Below are 20,705 nucleotides of genomic sequence, written 5' to 3'. Positions count from 1 at the left end.
GTCCATCTGGAATGGATTCCGATTCCATACTAAGGGCAAACAGTTAACATAATGAAGGTGATGTTTTAACAATGGCCTGAGCCTACACATTTGCATTAATGAGCATATCTATATTTAATCACCACTTTTTATTGCACACAGACCCTGCAATGAGCAGGAATCACAAGAAGAGCTAGATTCCCCAACCAACCCCGGGGACTTAGGCACCCCACCAGCCCGGAGACTCAGGCATCCAGCCACCAAGGTCACTGCCTGACTGAGTCCTCACAGGCTGGACTCTTGCCAGCCAGGCTCTGTGTCCCTTGAGGTCCAGGACTTTGTCTCAACTCTGCATCCTCCACGCTGAGGACAACCTGGCAGAAGTTTGATGATAAAAGCACCCACACCAAATGCCTGTTCCGGGCACTGGAACCCAAGGCAGGGAGCCTCTTGGGTCCCCCGGGGTGGTGCATGCAGCCTCTGTGGAATGCTGGCAAGCACCACCTTCCCCAGAGCCAGCACTTGTCACATTGCCTGAGGTCTGGACCAGGGATGTCTGTCCCTCTACCTGCCAGGAGGTCTCTTGCACTCCCTCCCGCCTCTTCCGCATGGTTGTCATGATCCACACCCTCCCTCTCTGTCCAGCCAGGACATGCCACCACCCCCATCCCTGCTCTCTGTTTGTCCTGTTGCTACAGAAAGCCATCTTCCTTTCTAAATATCCTCTGCTCTGCCCCTCTGCCATCTCCCTAGTACTGGCTCTAAGCTCTGCTGTCTGTAAATCCTCCCAGTGTACTTTTGTCTGTTACCACTACCTGTGTCCTCAGACACAGGGCAGCTTGGTGGTCTAGAGCTGACAGCTAGATTCCAAGCCCACTCCCCACTCTGCACACTGCAGCTCCGTGGGCTGGCTTCCTCTGAAAAGCAAGGACAGCAGCAGCTACTGGTGGGACAGGGAGTGAGTAAAGGTGGCTGTGTGTGGTGCACTCCGAGCCCCCCTGGGCACAGCTCTCACTAGGTGACAGTCGGGAAACACAGGGCCGCAGACAGCAGGACTGATTCTCATGTGGCCTGAGCCTGCAGAATCCATGGGTCCTTCAGCCCCAGGAAGCCTGAGTGGCCCTCACACAATCCCCTGGGTGATCAGCCCCAGTCCTCCAGGGAGCAGGGCACCTCTGCAACCCAGCCCATCTTGAAAAGTAATAGAATCAAGAGCAGAATTGCATGAGTGCTGGTGTGTGAGCTCTGCACCCTCACCAAGACCCAGCAGGGCTGAAGGTCACTGTTTTCCAATTCTGCGACTGCAAAGCTGGGACTTACAAACGTTGAATACTGAGCTGAGCTGAGACCTGGGCTTCCAGGTAGGACTGTTTGGGGTGCCCGTGTTCCCCTCTTCCTGAGCCCCTTGATCTTGAAGACAGCAGGACCCCTCAGGCTAGGAAGACTCTGCAAGAAGGCTGGAAAGCTCCCAGCAAGCAGGAAGCCACCTCCTTCCTTCTGGCCTCTCCAACAATGTGCAGGCTGGCACCACAGATCGAGGGCTTCTGGCAGAAACATGAGGACGAGGATGGGAAAAACCAGCTCTGCAGCTCTCCTGACTGAGCTGAGGCCACAGTGGAGGGAAAGCTCATCAAGAGGCACAGCTAGGCAGGGACTGGAGCTGCACCTCTCCGGCCAGACAGAGGAAGGAGGACTCTTGGACAGGCCACACATCGAGGTTGCCATCCACTCGGGCTTGAGGCCAGGTCTGTGGATCTGAGCACCGCAACTGCTAATCGGGAAACTGAGGCTATGTGGACAGTGGCACTGAGATCCAAGGGCAGGAGTCCACAGCCGTGGCCTCCCATCGCTCCAGAAGACAGTCGGAGCCTAAAGAGCTCAGCCCCCCAGAGGAGCCCTGGTCACCCACCAGGAAACACAGCCCTGGACCCACGCACGTGCTCGACACCAGGGCAAGGCCAAACACAGAGAACAGGCGGAGGGACCCTCAAGAGAGTCTGGGAAGGTGCCCTAACCAAAGCAGAAGGCGGGACAGGAAAGGGCAGGAGCACCAAAGGACACAGGAACTTCATGGAATTCCCGAGAGAGATGTTGCCATCTCCAGGGGGAAGAGACAGATGCCTGCTGTCCTGGAAGGGCTGCCTCAGGCTGTGACAAACCTGGAACCCTTTCCAGTGGTCACCTAGGTATCCCGACTGCCCCAGGCTGGATGGCTTCTCAGGACTGCCTCTCCTCATTGGTCAGATGCATAGCTGGACTCTCACTGCAGGGACCCCAGGAACATTTGGAAGATGGTCTCCCTCTTCCTCCTCCCCCTCCTCCTCTTCCTCCGCCTGCTCCTCCTCCCCCCTCCCTCCTCCTCCTCCCCTTCTCCTCCTCCCCCTTCCCCTCCCCCTCCACCTTCCCCTCCCCCTCCTCCTTCCTGTCCCCCTCCTCCTCCCCCTCCCCCCCTCCTCCTCCCCACCCCCTCCTGTGACCCTCTCACAGATGCTGAGAGGCTTCTCTGGCAAAGTCTCTGGCTCTTATCACTGCATCGTGCTGCAACCCTGGACCAGGGTTTTACGTGCTGCTTCTCCTCAGTAGTTAGGGCTTTGTCCTTGTCCCACAATCAGTCTTTCTCCCATCAGTCCCAGGAGAAAGGTCAGGAGAAGGTCTCCATCTTGAGATCCTGCATCTGAGCTCCGTCATCTCTGCCCACTAGGTTTATCATAGTTTGCCTTGCTCTGTTCTGTGTGCCTCGTTCCCCTTCGAGCACAGATGGGAGAGACCTCATGCTTTTCTAGCAGGGCCTGACACCACCGGAACCCTTGCCTTGCCCACACCCTTTGCCCTGGCCTCCAGGCCCTGGGTGAGCGCAGGCAGCACCTCCCACCTTGTCCTTCTGCTGGAGCCACCTTGGTTCTGACTGCCCCAATAGCCAGGAGCCAATCGACAGTTGTTTTTCTCTCTATGAGATTAGAGCAGAGACCGGGCCCCAGAGTGAGCATGTGCTGGGGCCCCTGCCCTCTGGACATAGGAAACAGCTCGTGTCCACCTCGTTCTCTGCACACAGGACCTGCTACTCTGTCAAACCTAGGGGCATCCCCAGGTCTGCCGGTCACTGCATCTGCTCCCTGTCAATTCTCTCCTCCCCGTCTCATGGCTTCTTCCCTCCCACATTCCTGTCTCATCCTGATGTCCTGCAGGTCAGCAGAGGCTCAGGCCTGGCCTGGGACCAACACCTCCAAATGCTGCTCTCATGCCAGCCTTCCTCAAAACCGAGGTCTTGGAGAGCAGGTGTTTTAGACATCACAGATGGTGTTGTCCTTGACCCACCAGTCTGAACACCCCTTAAGTCACTTTCATACTATCTCTCCCACTCTCCCCACGTCTGTAAGCCCCAAAATGTCCATAGAGATAGATTCGGCAATGGTGTGGACCAGGAACAGGCTCTTCCCCCGGAAATGGGGTCCCTTTCCCCCAGGAAGTGGGGACAGACCACTCGATAGCCACAGGCTAGGAAGTGTCCAAGGTAGAAACATGTAGATTCTTCTTAACAGAGATCAACTAGAAGAGGACAGCAAAGAATTTCTTATAACCTTAATCCCATCCCTCCTGGGTGACCATTAGTAAGACACTTCTCTGATTGGAATCTGTTTCTTTGCCTGTAAAAGAAGGCTCCTGATTAATCTGTTTCTAAAACCTCTCACAAAATTCAGTCTGTGAAATTCTTGTCAGTTTGAACCCCCAGAACAAAAAGCCATATTTGAAACAAGGAAAAAATGTAGGTTTTGTAGGAAGAAAGAAAGATATACTTTTTTATAGAATAAAGAGGACTGAAAGGGAAGAAAATAAAGATAAAAGCTGTAAGACCATGTGGTTATAAACAAGAGAAGGAAGCCGTACTGAACAGAGAGGAGAGAATCCGAAGGCCGCATCCACACAGAGTGCAGGTGAAATGTGGAATTCTTTCATTTCTTCTGATTAGGATTTAAAAAAAAAAAAAAAAAAAAAAAAAAAAACATTTTCTCTGGGAGATAAGGCAGGGCCTTCAAACAATAAAAGGTCTTGACATACATAGAAACAGACAGATAGGAATAGCAAGAGGAAGAAGAGTGTTAAAGACGAGACTCGTCATCTTAGCTGCCAAGGGGATGTGTGCCCTGCCTGCTCTCTCCATCACCTACCTCTCCCGAGGCTGGCCGAGGTCAGAGGTCTCTGCAAGCTGACCTGCTTTTCAGTGCTAGAAACGCCTTCTCCACTACCCTGATGAGGATGCTCAGCCATCTGTGGACAGAGACACAGATTGACGTCCTATGCCACGATGGGTTTGGCACCCTATGTGGCAGGTTACTCAGACCATTTGGGCTCTGTCTGCATCCTTAGGTCTGGGGACATCGAGTGTGAGCCCTGCTGACTGGATCGCAGTAGCCAGGTCTTGCAGAAGGCAATGTGTGAGTGGCATGTGGCTGCCTGTGGGCATCAAGTGGTGTCAGGGGGAGGAGCCCAGTTAGTCGTGGCAGGTTTCAGTCTATCTTGGGTGCAGCCCTAGTGTTCTCAGTGTGGAGGAGAAGTTTACAGCCAAGGAAAAATCCTTGCAGAGAACGCCCCACCCCTCCCTGTTGCATCCCCATCCTCGGAGTCAGTGATCACTGGCTTGCCCTTGCCTGTCTGATGACTTAGCTTCCAAGGCCAGGGGCCTAGGTTCGCACACACCTTTCATTCATAGACATAGGATGCTTGGTGGGAGAGATCATTCTGGTCCATCTCAGAATAAAGCAAATACATTCATCTTACACATCGCAACCCTGTGCCCATAGCCAGACAGGGATCTCCCTCCCCACCTACACACCACAGTTACACTTCGAGTTTCATAATCATGTATGGCACTGACTGCCCTAAGCCTCCGTTAGCAATCAAAGGTGAGTATTTCCAGGCCCAGCCCCCCAGCCCCAGATGGGACCCCATGCATGTCAGATGCAACCCCCACCCCGCATCAGGAGCATTTGGTGAATGTGTCAGGCCCTGAATGTACCCCTGACCCTGGCGAGGGCTGGCAGTAGGAGAATGTTGGATTCTGTGGCCTTAAGTCAGCTGCACCAGTCACCTTTTGTATTTTTTTTTTTTTTTTTTTGCATGGGTCCTCCGAGTCCAATTCCAATTCTGACTGCAGCTGCCCCGCCTCTTGTTTAGCTGGCCCACTGCTGCTGGACGTGCATGTGCTCTGGCAGCAGTTTCCCTGGACACACCCCGTTAAATGAAGGGGACATCAGGATGTGCTAGGTACGTTCTGCCGCACTGGACAGGAGCCGACTGACTGCTGGATATATCTGGGACGCCATCTGACGTCCAGCAGTTTTCAGTGTTGGCACCGAGGGGTTCCAAGCTAGGTGTCCACCCCTGACTGCAAGGGCAGCATGTGCCACGCAGATGACCTATGAGTTAGAACCTTAGGCTGCATGATGGAAGCACCTGGAATAACAGCACTGCATGCAGCATGAGACACAACTGTCAGGCAGCCCAGCGTGCACCCCACAAAGCTTGCCAGCAGCTCAAGGGTCCTGCAGAAAGGCAGATGTGCGGGGCGGTCTCCTCACCCACTCCACAGTGGGTCCCATGTCCCTTTATCACTGAAACCAAAGGCCAGTACAGTGCACGCCCCCCCCCCCCAGGGTACTTCGGGATCACCCGAGCAAGGGCAGGGAAAGGCAGGATTTTCTTAGTGCCAGTCAGATCCTCTGAGTCAAAATTCAACCTGTGCCAGTGGGTGTGTATCCGCACACCCTCAAGGCTGCGGAGTATCACATGTGCTCCAGCTGGGCCAGCTAGTCACACACTGCCTGACCATGTTTGGGCTGATGTTGAGCCACATACACCACAATAGTCTCTCAACATTGTCAAGGGGCCGGAAAATGCCTGCTTTTTCTGTTTGGATGTGGCTAGATGCACACGCCATTACCATGGTGTTACAACTACCTACAGCACTCAGGGTGGTAACACACTGTGCGTGTATGTACCTGGGCTGCACCATGCATACGCCACCCAGCCCCATGCCAAGTACACACCACCCAGCTAGAGCTGGTGCCACACTGCTGGGCCTACACATGTGCGCTCTGTGGTCCTGGCACCATGGCAGACCCCCAACCCCGCATCACTAGAATTCATCCCCAGGGTTGAAGGACACATTGAGTGGGGCGTCCTGGAGCCAGTAAAGTCCCCATCCCCCAGTGGCTCCTGAGCCACCCACTCCACCTGCACAGCACCCACTGTCGTATCAGCCACAAGTTACACCTGGCACTTTTGAGGGTTAGCTCTGTGTCTTCATATTCCCTGCCTCAGAGCCAGTGCGATCCTATCTGGGTGCTGCTGATCTCCCAGCATGGAGGTCCCAGGACTGGAAGAGCTGAGCAGAATGGAGGTCTCAGGGAAACGGCACAAAGCCCCCATTGTCCTCCCCCTGGGACCTCAGTTCTGTGCGCCCCGGGAGAGCACATGTCTGTGCCCAGGATCCTGGCCAGCTGTTAGCTGGGCAGGAAGGAACAGATAGGGAGGCAGGGATGAGGGTCCACCCCGGAGGGTACTGGCAGGCAGATGGCTGGGAAGCCACCCAGGCTCAGTGCAGGCTCCCCATTCTGGGACTAATTTGTAAATGTGCACATCTAATACTGAGTTTCAAAGAAAGGGAAAGTCTTGAGTACCTGGTAAATTGCAAAGTGACTTACAGGATTCTGTCCTATTTTGAATTTTAGGCAATACATTCAAGAAGTTGCCCAGAAGTTTATATTGCTTATAAGCACTTATTTCTTTCCATTTGGGGACAGAATGGCAGAGCTTGTAGAGTAAGAATGAGCATATATCGTCTGCATTTTATTGTGTTTATTTTACAGCCAGATGTGGTGGCTCATGTCTATAATTCTAGCACTTAGGAGGCTGAGGCAGGAGATCACCTGGAGTTTGAGGCCAGCCTGGGCCACATAACAAGTCCAAGGCCAGCCTAGACTACCCTGTCTCAGAGAGAGAGAGAGAGAGAAAGAAAAAGAGAGAGAGAGAGAGAGAGAGAGAGAGAGAGAGAGAGAGAGATGTCTTTATTTTACCTCTTTCCACATTTCTTTATTGTTTCCCATTTGCATGGCAGAAAGAATGAAAATAAGGAGATATACTTTTAGAACCATTTTCATGGGTAAAATTTTATACACATAGCCAGAATCATCCTGACTTACAAATGTGCTTAGCTTCTAGGGACAAGGCCTAAATTTATATTTTTATGATTTCTTTTAAAATTGAGGGCACTAAGAAAAAAAAGTACATTTTTTCATATTTTGCATTTTGCTAATTTACAGTTGCCGTGTAAAACAAGAATTTAAAAAAAAAAAAAAGATGCTACACTTCAGGGTGATACACTGTGTGTACCTGGGCTGCACCATGTCAAGGGGAAACCTTGAGATCCTTCAAAGTGCATCCATCCAGCATTTCATAACCTTGTTTCGAGCACTGAGGGTTTTCACGTGCATGTGTCTTGGTCACCAAGCTCCAGACCAAGGCCTGTTTAGCCTTCTGGAGCCAACTAAGCAAAAACAGACCGCCTCAGAGCTTAGAGTCCAGCTAGAGCTCCCTCAGGCCAGCAGGGAGTGCAGCCTTTGTTTGCAGGATTCTAAAAATAAGCAATTGACTCTATCAAGAGGAGAGGCCGAGGGCCACTCTTTCCCTGCATGGTTTGTGCAGGCATGCCTGCTGCTCACTCCAAGGATGTCCCACATGGACATCCTGCCTGCCAGGGTGACCTGACTCTCCAAGTACACGGAGCCCCTGGCTGTGTGAGCCACACTGTGTCCAGCAGGAGGGAGCGGAGCTTTATACAACCCCAAGAAGAAATGTTGGGGCACGGTTGGGACTCCCTAGGGTCCCCTGCTCAGCCCACCTCCAACAGCAAGTGCACTTCCTGTGCATGCTCATGGAACCAGCAGGCACGCCCACCCCAAAGAATGTCATGTCTGAACGCAAATTTGAGCATCGATTTAAGCATATCATCACATTCTTTTTGGAAAACAGGAGAGAAAGGGTAGAATAGAGCAAGAGATGCCTGATGAATAATTAACGAGTACTGCAAGCTCAGCCAGGGGAGGCAAGGCTTCCATTGCTTCCGCCCTTTCTCAGACTGCAGTTTTGCAAGGGGAGAAAACCACAGTGCCAAGGCTTGCATCCTGCTGAGGACAAACCAAAGGAAGACTTGAGATGCACTGGTGGTGGTAGCTGTCCCATCTTTGTGATGTGTGCTAATGCAAAATTGCATTACTCTGTCTCTGTCTCTGTCTCTCTCTCTGTCTCTCTCTCTCTCTCTCTCTGTCTTTGTCTCTGTCTCTCTCTCTCTGTCTTTGTCTCTGTCTCTCTCTGTCTCTCTCTCTCTCTCTCTCTCTCTCTCTCTCTCTGTGTGTGTGTGTGTGTGTGTGTGTGTGTGTGTGTGTGTGGCAGGCACTGGGGATTGAACCCAAGGCCTTTGTATTCAATTACATCTGCAACCCTTTTTATTTATTTGGAGACTGCAGCTTATTAAGTTGCTCTGCCTGGACTGGAACTTGCCATTCTCCTGCCTCAGCCTCCAAACTGTGCTGAGATTCCATGCATGCACCACTATGCCCAGCTGACTTCCATGATTATATATACTAGTACGCAGATACCAAATTTGTCTTAGATGTCAGAAGATATATCTGATGACTGCTATGAAGATACCTCTAATGACCAGTCATATAAAGGTTCAATATTTTCTTAGTGGTGAATAAGAAAGAGTAACCCAAAGGTACAGAGGGACAGGGGGTTCTCAGATTTGGGGTTGTCGGTGGCATCTCAGGTGTACAAAGCAATAGGAACACAGTTGCTGCTACTGAACAGAACAGATGCCCCAAGGTCAGAATGCACACGAGTGTGAGCACTCCTGGATTCATTCCTTAATTTTAGGATGTTGCCTGCATCTGCACATCACACAAAATAAGCACTGTTTAAAATATTTTATTATGGTTTTTCTATTACCATTTAAAACTGTCAATACCAGACCAGTTTACCCAACCAAATACTAATAGATAGCATCAAAGAATATATTCTCTTATTGTTGCTTAATATCAAGGCAAATGTGAGACCAAGATAGTGCAAGCAGACTGAAAATATTTTTGTCTCAAATGCATCCACGAGGCAGCAAGCACATATTTGTGAGATTATTTATTCATCAATTTCTTTCACTGAGTGTTTTTACCCAGGGTACACTTGGAGAAGGAAAGGAAATATATAGATAAGGCCAAGTGTTTGATTTCATACAACTCTGCATCCTTAGCTGTAAGAATTTAAACCTGCCCAAGGTCTGGGGCTCATGGTAAGAAGCAGAAAAGCTACAAGGGACAGAGTGTCCTTTAAGACCCCTTCTGCTCTCCTTCAGCCCGCACACCTGTGCTGGGAGCTTGCAGCGGGAGTTAAAGGCCGTTTCCATGGAAACAGCCCTTCTCCTCCAGCTCGGGACTCTGATGGCCCCACCTGGGCCCGCCTCCAGGAGCGCTGTGCCTGACGGGCGAGCGCCCATCAATCGATTGATTGATCGTGGGGGATCGACCAGTCTCGCCCCTCTCTATCTCCGGAGCCCGGAGGCCGGTAGCCTCCGAGACCCAGATCGCCTTTGTTAGATGAGCCATGGCTTCCTCGCCCATAACTGCAGAACACCGTGTTTTATATGTTTTTTTTTTTTTAATTCACAGAAGAATTTACTTTCTTACAGTGTGCATGTTTAGGAAGCTTAATAAATACCTTTGTTTCGGGGGATCGGTGCACGTAGAATGAAGGAGAGGTGGCAGGAAGCAGAGAGGCAGATTTAGGAGATTTTTCTTTTAAGCTAGGAAATCTGTATGTAAATGGAAGAAATTTTAGAAGCCTTAAGGTCTTGAACAATCACGAAATGTGTCTGCAAGAAGCACCAAGCCCACCCACCAAGCCCTGCACCATCTGTGGTCCTCGGGCGCCACCTAAAGGTGCGGAGCCGAACGGCAGCGGAGCAAGTCGGCTTACACAAAGGCGCCCTTTGCAGGGTTCAGTGAAAGGTCCCCACACCCACGCGTCTAGCAGGCGCAGAGCTGGGGTATGAGCCTCGGTCTCCCGCCCCCTAGAGCCTTCGAAATAAACTTTCCCCAAAAGAGTGAAAACTCTGAAAATGAACAAACTCAGTGATTTTTGTTTTCGTAGTGAAAAAAGGGAGTTGAAATACCTCTGTTCTCACCAGACAATAATGTGCTTACTTCTGCAGCTCGCGTATGCGCCAGATAATGAATCAGACGTCACTGAAGGCAGTTAAACATAGATATGGGATGTTCCAGGTTTTTATCTTCAAAGTAGTTGCTCAGGATGCAAAATATGGGCATAAAAACTTCTCCAGTCGATATTAGCACAAACCTTCCTTTTCAGTGATCTAAGAGACACTGGTAGTGTACCTGATTGCATTTTTTCCCTACTGTCCTTTCCAAAGAGTTTTTAAAAAAAAAAGATGATGATGAAATCTGATTTTCATTACATCATATTAGTTATGAAACTGTGCTCTAAATTTGACATAAATATCATCACTCATAATCTCCGCCAAAGGGAAGAAATGGAAAATATCTATCCATATAGAAAATGAGAGACTTTTAAGTAAATTTACACTAAACACTTAAATTGGGAAGAGTTTATGAGTCATTTTCCTTGTGCAAAAAATAAAATAAAGGGGCTGGGGATTTAGCTCATCGGCATAAGCGCCTGCTTGCAAGCAGGCAGTCATGAGTTCGATCGCCGGTACCAATAAAAAGGAAAAAGAAAAAAGAAAAGAAAAGAAAATAAGGCCCCCAAATATGTCCTTGTGGCTGAGTACATTTCCGAAAGATTAGCTTCTCTGAGTTGAGTTTGCTCTCCCTATGAGCAACCCAGGGCCTACCCACTCCCCACCTCACTGTCCTTTGGAAAATTAGGTACTTATCTTTAGTCAGTTACTTCCTTCTGAGAAAATATTTAGCAGCTAGCTGGACGGCCCTGACTGTGTGTATACACAGCCATCACTTTATCAGAAAGCAAGTCCACAGTCAGTTCTAAGGTTCTTGTTTTGAGGTGTGAATTCTCTTTAAAATATGGCAACCATTCTTTCCCCTAGAGCTCCTGTCATAAACATCCCAGTTCCTGATGAGCCAGGGGTATTCACAGGAACCCAGCAAGGATTCCTCCCCTTCCCTTTCCTTCCATTAGTTTTTATTCTCCCATGGTGTGGGCTGTATAGTGAATCCCAACTTTTCATTTGTTATGAGCAGGAAAATACTGGTTCCTCTATTTTAAAATCTGAAATCACGTTCCCTTCTCGGGACAAAAGGGGCAGTAGAAGATACCTGAGTACTGTAAATTGTTTACACACCCAAGTGGTACAGTGCAACCTTCACGCCTGAAATGGGCCCAATATGCTGTATTTTCCCAACACTTGCCTCTGACCTGGAAGAAGCTACCCAGAGTGATCTCTGAGGGGAAGGGGCAGTGCCTTTGCAGTGCACATTTATGTAATATTTAAAACCTATGAGTTTCTCTTTGACAAGATTTCACTGGTAGGGATGGCCCCAGAGCACAAGGGAACCACAGTGCTAGGAGGTCATATTGCTTGTGATAGCACGTCTTCCTTGTTAATTTTGGAGGGTCACAATTTTAACAGAAAGAGGCATTCTTTTTTTTTTCTTTTTTCTTTTTTTTTTCCACCCTTAATTTTTACACTCACAGTGGCATAAAAGCAATAAAATCATTTAAAGTGAGAATGTTTTATAGTCGCATCTGTTTATTGGGAAGGCATGTTTGGGAAGTTATGTGGAGCACAATATTTACAAAACTCTTCAGAGACAGCACTCTTCCGTGAGCGCCATGGCAATGCTGTATATGTAGAGCAGGTGGATTTGCAGAGCGATTTCTGCAGAGGCAGCATAGGTGTACGCAGACCCCTCGGTACATCCACCAGTTTGGCTGGTTGCATCCCAGTCATTGAATGTGACAAAGATTTCAGGGTGACTGGGGCTGCCAGAAGTTTCCAGGATAGTCACTGACCTCATCCCAGAGCCCGGGTGCAGGCTGGGGTCCACAGGGTGGCAGGAGCTGTAGGAGTTGGTGCGAGGGACACCAGACTAGGACCAGACTCTCGGCCCCAGTGCAGACCTTGTCGTGCATCTTGCCTGGGGTGTGGGTGGCTGTGATGACAAGCCCTGCTGTTAGCTGGCCTCTGCTGAACTTAGAGGAGTAACTGGGAGGAGACCCGGGATGTTTGAAGGGAACAGACTTTCTGGAACCCACACCCTCCTGGAAATGTCTATGACTTGGAAAGACAGGGTTGTGAGTAGAAGGAGGTGGCCATGGTGACACTGAGCTAGGGGGCTTCTGGCTCAGATCCACCTTTCCATAGGGAGGCTGAGCAAGAAAGCTTTGCTTTTTGGATAGATAAGAAGTTTGCTGTCCGTGGCATTGAATTCTACTTAAGTCGGTTTTCCAATTTGCATTCTTCCTGCAGGTGCCCCACACCTGGCTGCGATGGCTCAGGACACATCACCGGCAACTATGCTTCCCATCGGAGGTATGTAGCAACTATGCTTCCCATCGGAGGTATATAGGGACACGTTCTTCCCTCCAAGGCACCCTCTCCCCAGGTTACAGCTCCAAAGCCGGGCTCTGCAGCAAGCTCCACTTGGCCACAGGGGTAAAATTGAGGCTCTGCACTCCCTGTACCGTGAAGCAGGGCTGTCCCAGAAGGGCTTACCCACCAGCCTCCCTGGACACTTAGGAGAAACATGTCCAACCCTCCAGCAGACTGTTCTCAAGGTGAAGGATAAAGGTGAAATATCCTCCTCTTCTGTTGCATAATCTCTGAGACACAAGCACCCTCCAGTGCTGAGAGCTAATCTCAGTAAACACTGAGGTTTAAGTTAGAGCCCTGCGTGATTACTGTAAGCAGGGATCTGCAGAGTTAGACGCTGGGCTCTCCAAACTCTAGGCACTGGTGCCCAAGAGAAAAGAGAGTCTGTGGGGGCTGGGGGTTTAGCTCAGCGGCATAAGCACCTGCCTTGCAAGCAGGCAGTCGTGAGTTCAATCCCTGGTACCGATAAAAACGAAAAAAAGACAAAAAAAAAAAAAAAAGATAGAAAAGAGAGTCTGAATTACAGCATAGGACCAGTCGTAGGAAATCGGAAAGCATCCGTACTGCTGCAGCCAGGGAACGGTGGGTCAGTGACTGATGTTAGAGAGTCAACAGGAGGAGGAGGAAATGATTCACCCACACATTGTTAAACGGCAAGGTGGACTCGGGGCCACTGTGGCAGGGTCCTGCAGGGAGACACTAGCCACCACCAGCTTCCAGCCCCACCAGTGTAGATGCACAGCCATGCAAAATCACTAAGGACACACTGGGGATGGGGACATGGCAGGCTTGGCGATGGAGGCCAGGTGACAGAGGTGGGGACTCAGTCACTGAGGTGGGGTCTGCATCACACTGACTCAATGGGGTTCCCACTCACTCCAGATTCTGCACAGAGAGGTGTCCAGGGTCAGGCCAAGGTCAGAGAAGCCTGGCTCGAATCCAGGTAGAGGACAGTGCTTGTCAGTGCACTGTCCACACCATGGCACATCTTCCTGTAGGGCACATCAGGTGGCCTGTGTCATAGTGAGTCAGGGCCAGCAGTGACCCCAGGCAGGGCAGGAGAATTACTACCTGGGACCGGCTGACAGTGTGGGTCAGCTCTCAACGCCTTTCCTACCTCTGGAGTCACAATGCAGGGAGGACCACAGCTATCTGAGTGTACGAGATTGGTCACACCCAGCAGTCCCAGGCCAGCCCATGAGACCCTCTACCTATGCTGTGAACCACACAAGTGACCTGACTCCAGGAATGACAAGGCTCACACAGTGACCATCCTGAAGATTTAACTGCACACACATGCAAAACCTGTGCTCAAAGCCCTCCAAGCCCGTGCTTGTCTGTGAGCAGAAACAGCTGGGACTCGACTCGGACCCCCCCAAGGCACACTGCTCATGGGAGTCCCCCATGCCAGCCCAGAGCCCTCCTGCTCTTGTCCACTCTGTAGCCCCTTGGGCTCAGAAGCTGTCAGCCTGTCCTGTCCTGCAAGACACAGTTTGCAGACAAGACCCATGAGGTCCTTCCAAAGGATTTCCAAGATCAGCAGGCTGCTTTGGATTAAATAAAGGTTCAAAAAACCACGCCAGTTAAATATAAAAAGTCAAGTACACTCCATGTCAGTCTATTTAACTCATCTTAGAAATATCTCCATGCGAGGATGACTGAAACTCCAGCACTTTCTAAGTCTGCATAACTAAAAGCATCCATTTAGCCAGGCGTGGTGGCGCACACTTGTCATCCAGCACTCAGGAGGCTGAGGTAGGAAAATTGTTGCAAGTTCAAGACCAGCCTGGGCTACAAAGTGAGCACATGGCCAGCCTGAACTGCATAGTGAGACCCTGTTTCAAAAAGAAAAAAAAAAATTTTTTTAAAGTGTCCATTCCTTGGTCTATTCTATAGAAATGTCTATTTTTCTACCATTTTATCTGGAGGGGGAGGCAGTTGATATCATTTGAATTTGGACATGATTTAGTTGAAATGCTTTTATTCATTCCACTTATATTTGCATATTAATAGAGCACAATCGGGATTAAAATATAACGACTTTAAACTGAAGCTGAACAGATCTCTCCTGGGTGGATTAATGGCCCTGGGAAGCAAGTTTATGATTTTAGCAAAGGTGAGCTCGACACACAGGCCTACAGAGGCCTCGGCAGAGAGAAAGGAGAGCTAGTAGTGTTGTCATTTATTGTAGCAACATCCCACAGGCGGAGGTCTAAATGCGGTGAAACACTTGTTAGAAGTTTGCGTTCAGTTAGTTCTTCTAGAGTAAATGAGCCAGGAGAGCAAGCCCGGGGCTCGTGGTTAAATAAGCTGATCTCTGCATGCAAGTCAGCTGCTGAAGACAGAAGCCAACGTTAACTGAGAAGCTGGACCCGGATGGCCACAGCCTGTTCATCTTCTGCCACCCACTTCCCAGGAGCACGCAGCCCTGCAAACCACACACCTCACTTAATGAGCCACTCACTGCCTTTCCCCCCAGATGTGCCTCTGTTCAACAAAGTTTTGAGTTCGAGCGTCTTCTCTCCAGCTGTGGGCTACGGTGAGAACTGAATGGCAGAAAATGACCCCCAGACCATGGAGGGTCCCCTTTGCTCACAGCAGGTGGTCTCTCTGGGGTCACGGTGGCCTCTGCACCCTGACTGCACTTCCCTTGCTGCTCTGGGAACTGGCGGAAGGGCACCTTTTCTGCAAGCCCAGCAGCCCAGCCGCATGACAAGCAAGTCATCGGATCCTGACTTTGAGGAATCTGAGGCAACCAGAGTCAGAGAAGGACCTGGAGCCCGCATTGTCAGAGAGCAAAGCTGGACCTCCGTGCCTGCCAGAAGTGATCCTTCTGCCACTCCAGAAGGCAGCCCCGGGCCATCCCGGACAGCTCTGATCAGCTCGCCTTGTGTGGCTCGGATGGTTTTCATGGGGCTCCAGCTCCTGGTCTTCCGGCACATCGGGCTCCCCTAACACTCCTGTGTGACTCTCCTCACAACCTCACAGAGCAGTCCCCACTGGACTTCTGTCTGTCCCCCTCCGGCAGTTTGCAGACACACAAGGGCAAGGAGGCTCACGAGGTCTTTCCCCTCATCCTGGCCTCCAACCAATGCTGACCTTTGCAACAGGAACCTGCAAACAGCAAGGACCCCTCAGATCCTGAGGCCACTGCTCCGGGACAGAAGCAGTGTCTCTGTAACCCCCACCCCACCAACACCCTGGTATCTCACCAAGCCACTGCACCCCTCCAGTTTCCTGAGTGCTCTGCAAAGGAAGCACCGTGCTGTCTCTGTATGCACTCCTGGCCACCTGAGGGAGGCTCGTGAGCCTCATCCAGAGACGAAATAAGGGTGCAAGGATGCTGCTCACCCGTGCTGTGGATTCCTATGTCCTCCTTCCCCAGCCCTTCAGATCTTTTATAATATTCGACAGCCACACCTCCAGCTGCCAGGCAGACCCATCTGCTCAGTTCTCTTGTGCTCTAGGGATCCACACAGGCACCCCCAAAGTCCTTCTCTGCTGTAAATGGAAGTGCCCAGTGTCCCTAGCACAGACTCACCCATCGGAGGAGGAGGAAGGGGGGCTTCAGTGTCCAGCAGCTGTGCGTTCTGCTTGCCCAGTGAACCCTGGAGTGAAGGCGACACTATCCGAAGGTGGAAGCTGGGTCCTCATCCTAAGAAGCTGCCCTGTGCGTGCTGGCACAGAGCTTGGAGCCACTTCGAGCTGGAAGTGGCGGGCTGGGTCCCTTTCCTGCAGTGCACTGGGGCTGGGAGGATGAGCTCGTGGCTGGCTAGGAACCGAGGGCAGGCAACGGGCTGCTTTCAGCGCTACTGTCTGCTGGGTTCAGATTTGGACTCCAAGGGGCCTTGCCTAACCTCCCAGTGCCAAGCAAGCACCTCATTCATCTCCTGCTCACGTTCAGAGACCCGGCCATGTCTGGGCTGCTTTGAATGACTGATGCCACCTCCAGGCCACCCCCAGGAAAGCCACAGTGTGGTCAACCTTCATATCTATGGATTTTGTTTTGTTTGGGGTTTGTTTATTTCATTTCATTTTGCTTTTTGACACAGGGGCTTGAATCCAGGGCCTTCACACTGAGCTCCATGCCCAGCCCATTTTTCATTTTTTACTTTGAGATAAGGCTTGCTAAGTTTAAACTTGAGCTTCTCCTGCCTCAGCCTCCCAGAGTGCTGAGATTATAGCCCAAGCCAGCACAGCTGGTTTCCTGTCTACTTTCTAGATAGAAAAAAAAGCTTTAAGATATTGAGCCGATCTTCTTGTCTCCTTCCTGATGTTCTGGGGCTCTGCTGGAGGGCAGGGGAAAAGTCCTCTCGTTTTCACCAAGCATAAAAATCATCAAGCAGTGAGTCACGTAGAGCTTCCTGCCTGTGCTAAAATGTTGCTCAGGAGAAGTCCCTGAGTCCACGGACCTGTGTGGCCCCGAGGCTAAGGGAGAACAAGGGAGGACTGCTGTGCTGGGCAGGGACGCCACCAGGTGCCAGGGAGGACATGGCCACCCTGTCACCTTTGCTCCTGTGCCCACACAGCAATGCTTTCAGCAGCCACTTAGCTATCTTGGTTCCCTGGGGCACCCTGGGCTGGGATTTGGGTACACACACTCATGGCTGCCTCTGCTGGGACGGCTGCTCAGAGGAGCCTGGATAGGGACAGCATGAGGTGGGGGACAGAAAAGAGCCCCCAGAATGACCCTGATCTTTGAGAGGGGCAGAAGGATCAGAAAGGCAGGGTTGCGTGGCACCAGAGCACTGGGAACCGTCTGGAGTCACCATTGATACGTTCCTGTCCCAGAAGTGGGGACTTGGGTGCCTCAGGAAGGGACCGCTCCTTCCAAACATTAGAAAACAAAACAAACTCCCCCGGCCTCCATCGCCCCGAACCCCTCACCCTCTCCACGCACAGGAGAGAAACCTTTCCCAGACCACAGCAAAGCGCTGCTGACACCCATTTCCGTCTCTCCTTTAGCCTTTCAGGGTGCCCCAGAGCAAAGAAGAGCGGGATCCGGATAGCACAGAGCAAAGAAGACAAAGAGGACCAGGAGCCCATCAGGTACAGGAGCCACAGAGGCTACGGTGCATGGGGGCAGCCAGAAAACACCTGGAGAAAAAGCGCCCGCAGTCCTGGGGGCATCAGCTGAGCTCACATCAACCAAAGCCAAGATGTCCCTGGGGGTGTCACGGACTGCTGTCCACCTGACCAAAGTCACAGGGAACTCCCCCTCCCTAGCAGAATCCACTGCGGAAGGGAGGGTGAGATACTGTGCCACAGTCACTCAGTTACACCCTGCCTCTCCTGGAGCAGCCTGGAGACAACAGCCAGGCTAGGCTTCCAGCCCACTGTGCAGGAGTGTCTGCCACACATCAGTGCCCGCTGGGCACAGGTCTCAAAATCCCTGCAACATAAACCTGATGAAGAGCTGGGCATGGTGACACAAGCATGTCATCCCAGCACTTGGGATGCTGAGGCAGAAGGATTGCCCAAAATTCAAGGCCAGCCTGGGCTACATAGTGAGTTCAAGGCCAGCCTGAACTACATAGTGAGACCCTGTCTCAAAAAGCAAAAAGAAAAACAGAAAGAAAAAAGAAAGAAAGAAAGTGCTCGCCTTGACAACACATATACAAAAGGGAGAAACCTGGTAAGTTTCCCTGAAATTTCAATCTCCATATTTCTGGAGATAAATTTTACCTGAAACAAAAAATGTAATTAAAATGTACATTACAAAAAAAATACATTAGCAAGATAAAATGTATCAAAATAAATAGGAAATACAGATTCTGTAAAAGAAAAACTTTGCTGTTTAAAAGGTAATGGAGCCAGGCACAGTGACACAAACTTGTAATCCCAGACTTTTAAGAGGCTGAGGCAGGAGAATTCTCTGACCGAGTCCAGCCTGAGCAACTTCATAAAACCCTATCTTAAAATAAAAAGGGCTAGGGATGTAGCTCAGTGCAAAAGCCTTGGGTTCAATATGCAGGAACGCCAAAAAAAAAAAAAAAAAAAAAAAATGAGATATGCAGGAAAAGCCCTTGGCTAGGGGGCGTGGGAGGTGTGGACTCTGCCCTCCATCTTCTGCAAGACAGCTAGGCCCCGGGATCGAGGGTCAGCCCTCAGCACCCTGGGTGGGCAAAGAGGGCCGCCTCCCTGGGCCTTCCACGGCCCTCCATTCTGAGCACCCTAGTGAGGTCCAGCTCCTGGGTGGCCCATGGTCCTGGGGGCCACAGCCAAACACAGATGTGCTTTAGCCCCGAAGAAGCCCAATCACAAGACAGAACTGCTACCGATACAGCTGGTAGACTCCATGCCCTCGAGTGGCTTTGCATTTTCCCGCCAGAAGAGCTACAGTTCTGTCCAGAAGTGGCATCCTCTGTGGACGCCAAGTGTCCCCAGCAGCCAGCCATATGTTCCTGGTCCACAGGACCACGCAGCGCCTCAAAGCGCAGGGTACTATCCCAGGGCGGCCCAGCACGGTTCAGCCAGAGTGAAATACATCCCCGTACCACTAGGTGGCACTTCCAGGCGACTTTTCTCTTCTCCTTCACACCTGCCGGCCCTGGCGGTGTAGTAGGGGCCACCCGCCCTATGCAGGGGACACAGGTGCAGCGCGTCCCCTCTGTCTTGTCTCCACCCAGGTGTCCAGTCCCCGGATGTGATGGTCAAGGACACATCACAGGGAAGTATGCGTCCCACCGCAGCGCCTCAGGGTGTCCCTTGGCAGCCAAGCGGCAGAAGGATGGGTATCTGAACGGCTCGCAGTTCTCCTGGAAGTCCGTGAAGACGGAAGGCATGTCCTGCCCCACGCCGGGCTGTGACGGCTCGGGCCACGTCAGTGGCAGCTTCCTCACACACCGCAGGTGGGTGCCACCGGAATTCCAGGGGGATTTGCTGTGACAGTCACAGAAATCTCAGCTCTGGCTAGGGGGAGGGGGGTGTGAATGGTATAAGTGTGTTAATAACAAAACCGGGCGTCCTTGTCCTGCCTTGCCCTCCCAGCCCCTCTGCAAGTTCGGTGGCCCCAGAGACATTGTCTTCGACCAGGAAACTGCCATTGGCTCCCTTTCTCTACAAACAGGGCGCTCTTCCCTATCTGCGGCCTATCTGCGGCCTCCCCAGAGCCACCAGCTTCCCCCAGACACCCCAGATGTCCTAGGCTCTGATGTTGCAGGGACCCTGCAGCCACCTCTTCTGCATCTGCAATCTCTGGTGCAGGATGCTGTCCCCACTCAGGGATGCTGGCTTTAAACCCTCAACAGGCGAGGCCAAAACACCCTCCTCAAAGCTGCCCCTTGCCCCCAACTTCAACTCTTAGTATAATGTTTGGAAACTTTGAAAGTCCTATGTGGCCTGTCTACACGTGTGACTTCTAGGGTAGCACAATCAGGGAGGAAAGCCAACCTTCCCCAGTTCTAGACTCTGTCGCCCAGGGACAGTGCCCCTCCCACATGGGTTGTATCCATTTGGTGTTAGGATGTAAATGCAGGGCACTGAGGGCAAGTGGTCATCCCTGTCCCCATATGGCGATTGCTTGGCGCACAGGAGCCAGGAGAATGCGGTCGGGAGACTCCAGCTCATGGCACCATGGGGAGGTCAAGTGCTTCGGCTCAGGGCTCTGATGGTCCAGAAGTAGCCTGGGCACCACACTCAGCCCCACCCTCCCAAGGGCATCTGCTGCTGCCACCACTGCTGCCCAGTGCCTCAACTGCCCCTTTATCCTGTTGGCAAAGGCAGTCAAGTGCTCTGGGTGTGTTCAGAGGAGCCCTGATGTGTCCATTGGTTCTTGAGGTGCAGGCCACACTCAGAGAGGGCAGCCACACCTCCTGTGTGGGCGTCCCAGCTGGGTGCATGGGCAGGATACCACCTCTCTTCTCCAGCAGTACTTGCACTGGAGCTTCCCGGCCAGATCTCCAGGGCTCATCACACTACCTTTTAGGGACAAGAGGTCCCCCCTAACCCTGGCAGGCCACTCTGCCATGCCCAGAGCTACAGCAGATGCTGGGGAGCCCAGAGGGTAATGACCCTTCTCCAGGAGGAGTAGGCAGGCCACCCAGATCCACCAACTCTGATGTCCAGCCTGCTGCCAGGACTTGGAGGA

At 51.5% G+C, this 20,705-nt stretch overlaps 1 protein-coding gene across 24 annotated transcripts in view; it reads left to right on the top strand.

Moving 5' to 3' along the window:
* Myt1l (myelin transcription factor 1 like) overlaps window positions 1-20,705 on the top strand; it is a 392,867-nt gene that overhangs the window by 352,152 nt on the left and 20,010 nt on the right. For all 24 annotated transcript variants that reach the window (XM_063254402.1, XM_063254394.1, XM_063254398.1 and 21 more), the window contains 3 exons: window positions 12,494-12,556; window positions 17,582-17,665; window positions 19,246-19,467. In XM_063254402.1, the coding sequence (XP_063110472.1) occupies window positions 12,494-12,556; window positions 17,582-17,665; window positions 19,246-19,467 (369 nt within the window). The remainder of the gene's footprint in view (window positions 1-12,493; window positions 12,557-17,581; window positions 17,666-19,245; window positions 19,468-20,705) is intronic.

This window comes from Cavia porcellus, unplaced genomic scaffold (genome assembly GCF_034190915.1).
Source record: "Cavia porcellus strain 051 isolate PalLab524CR breed Dunkin Hartley unplaced genomic scaffold, mCavPor4.1 scaffold_8, whole genome shotgun sequence".
In the NCBI taxonomy this organism is placed as follows: Eukaryota; Metazoa; Chordata; class Mammalia; order Rodentia; family Caviidae; genus Cavia; species Cavia porcellus.
Note: the sequence above shows the minus strand (reverse complement) of the source record. Positions and strands in the feature narration are given on the sequence as shown.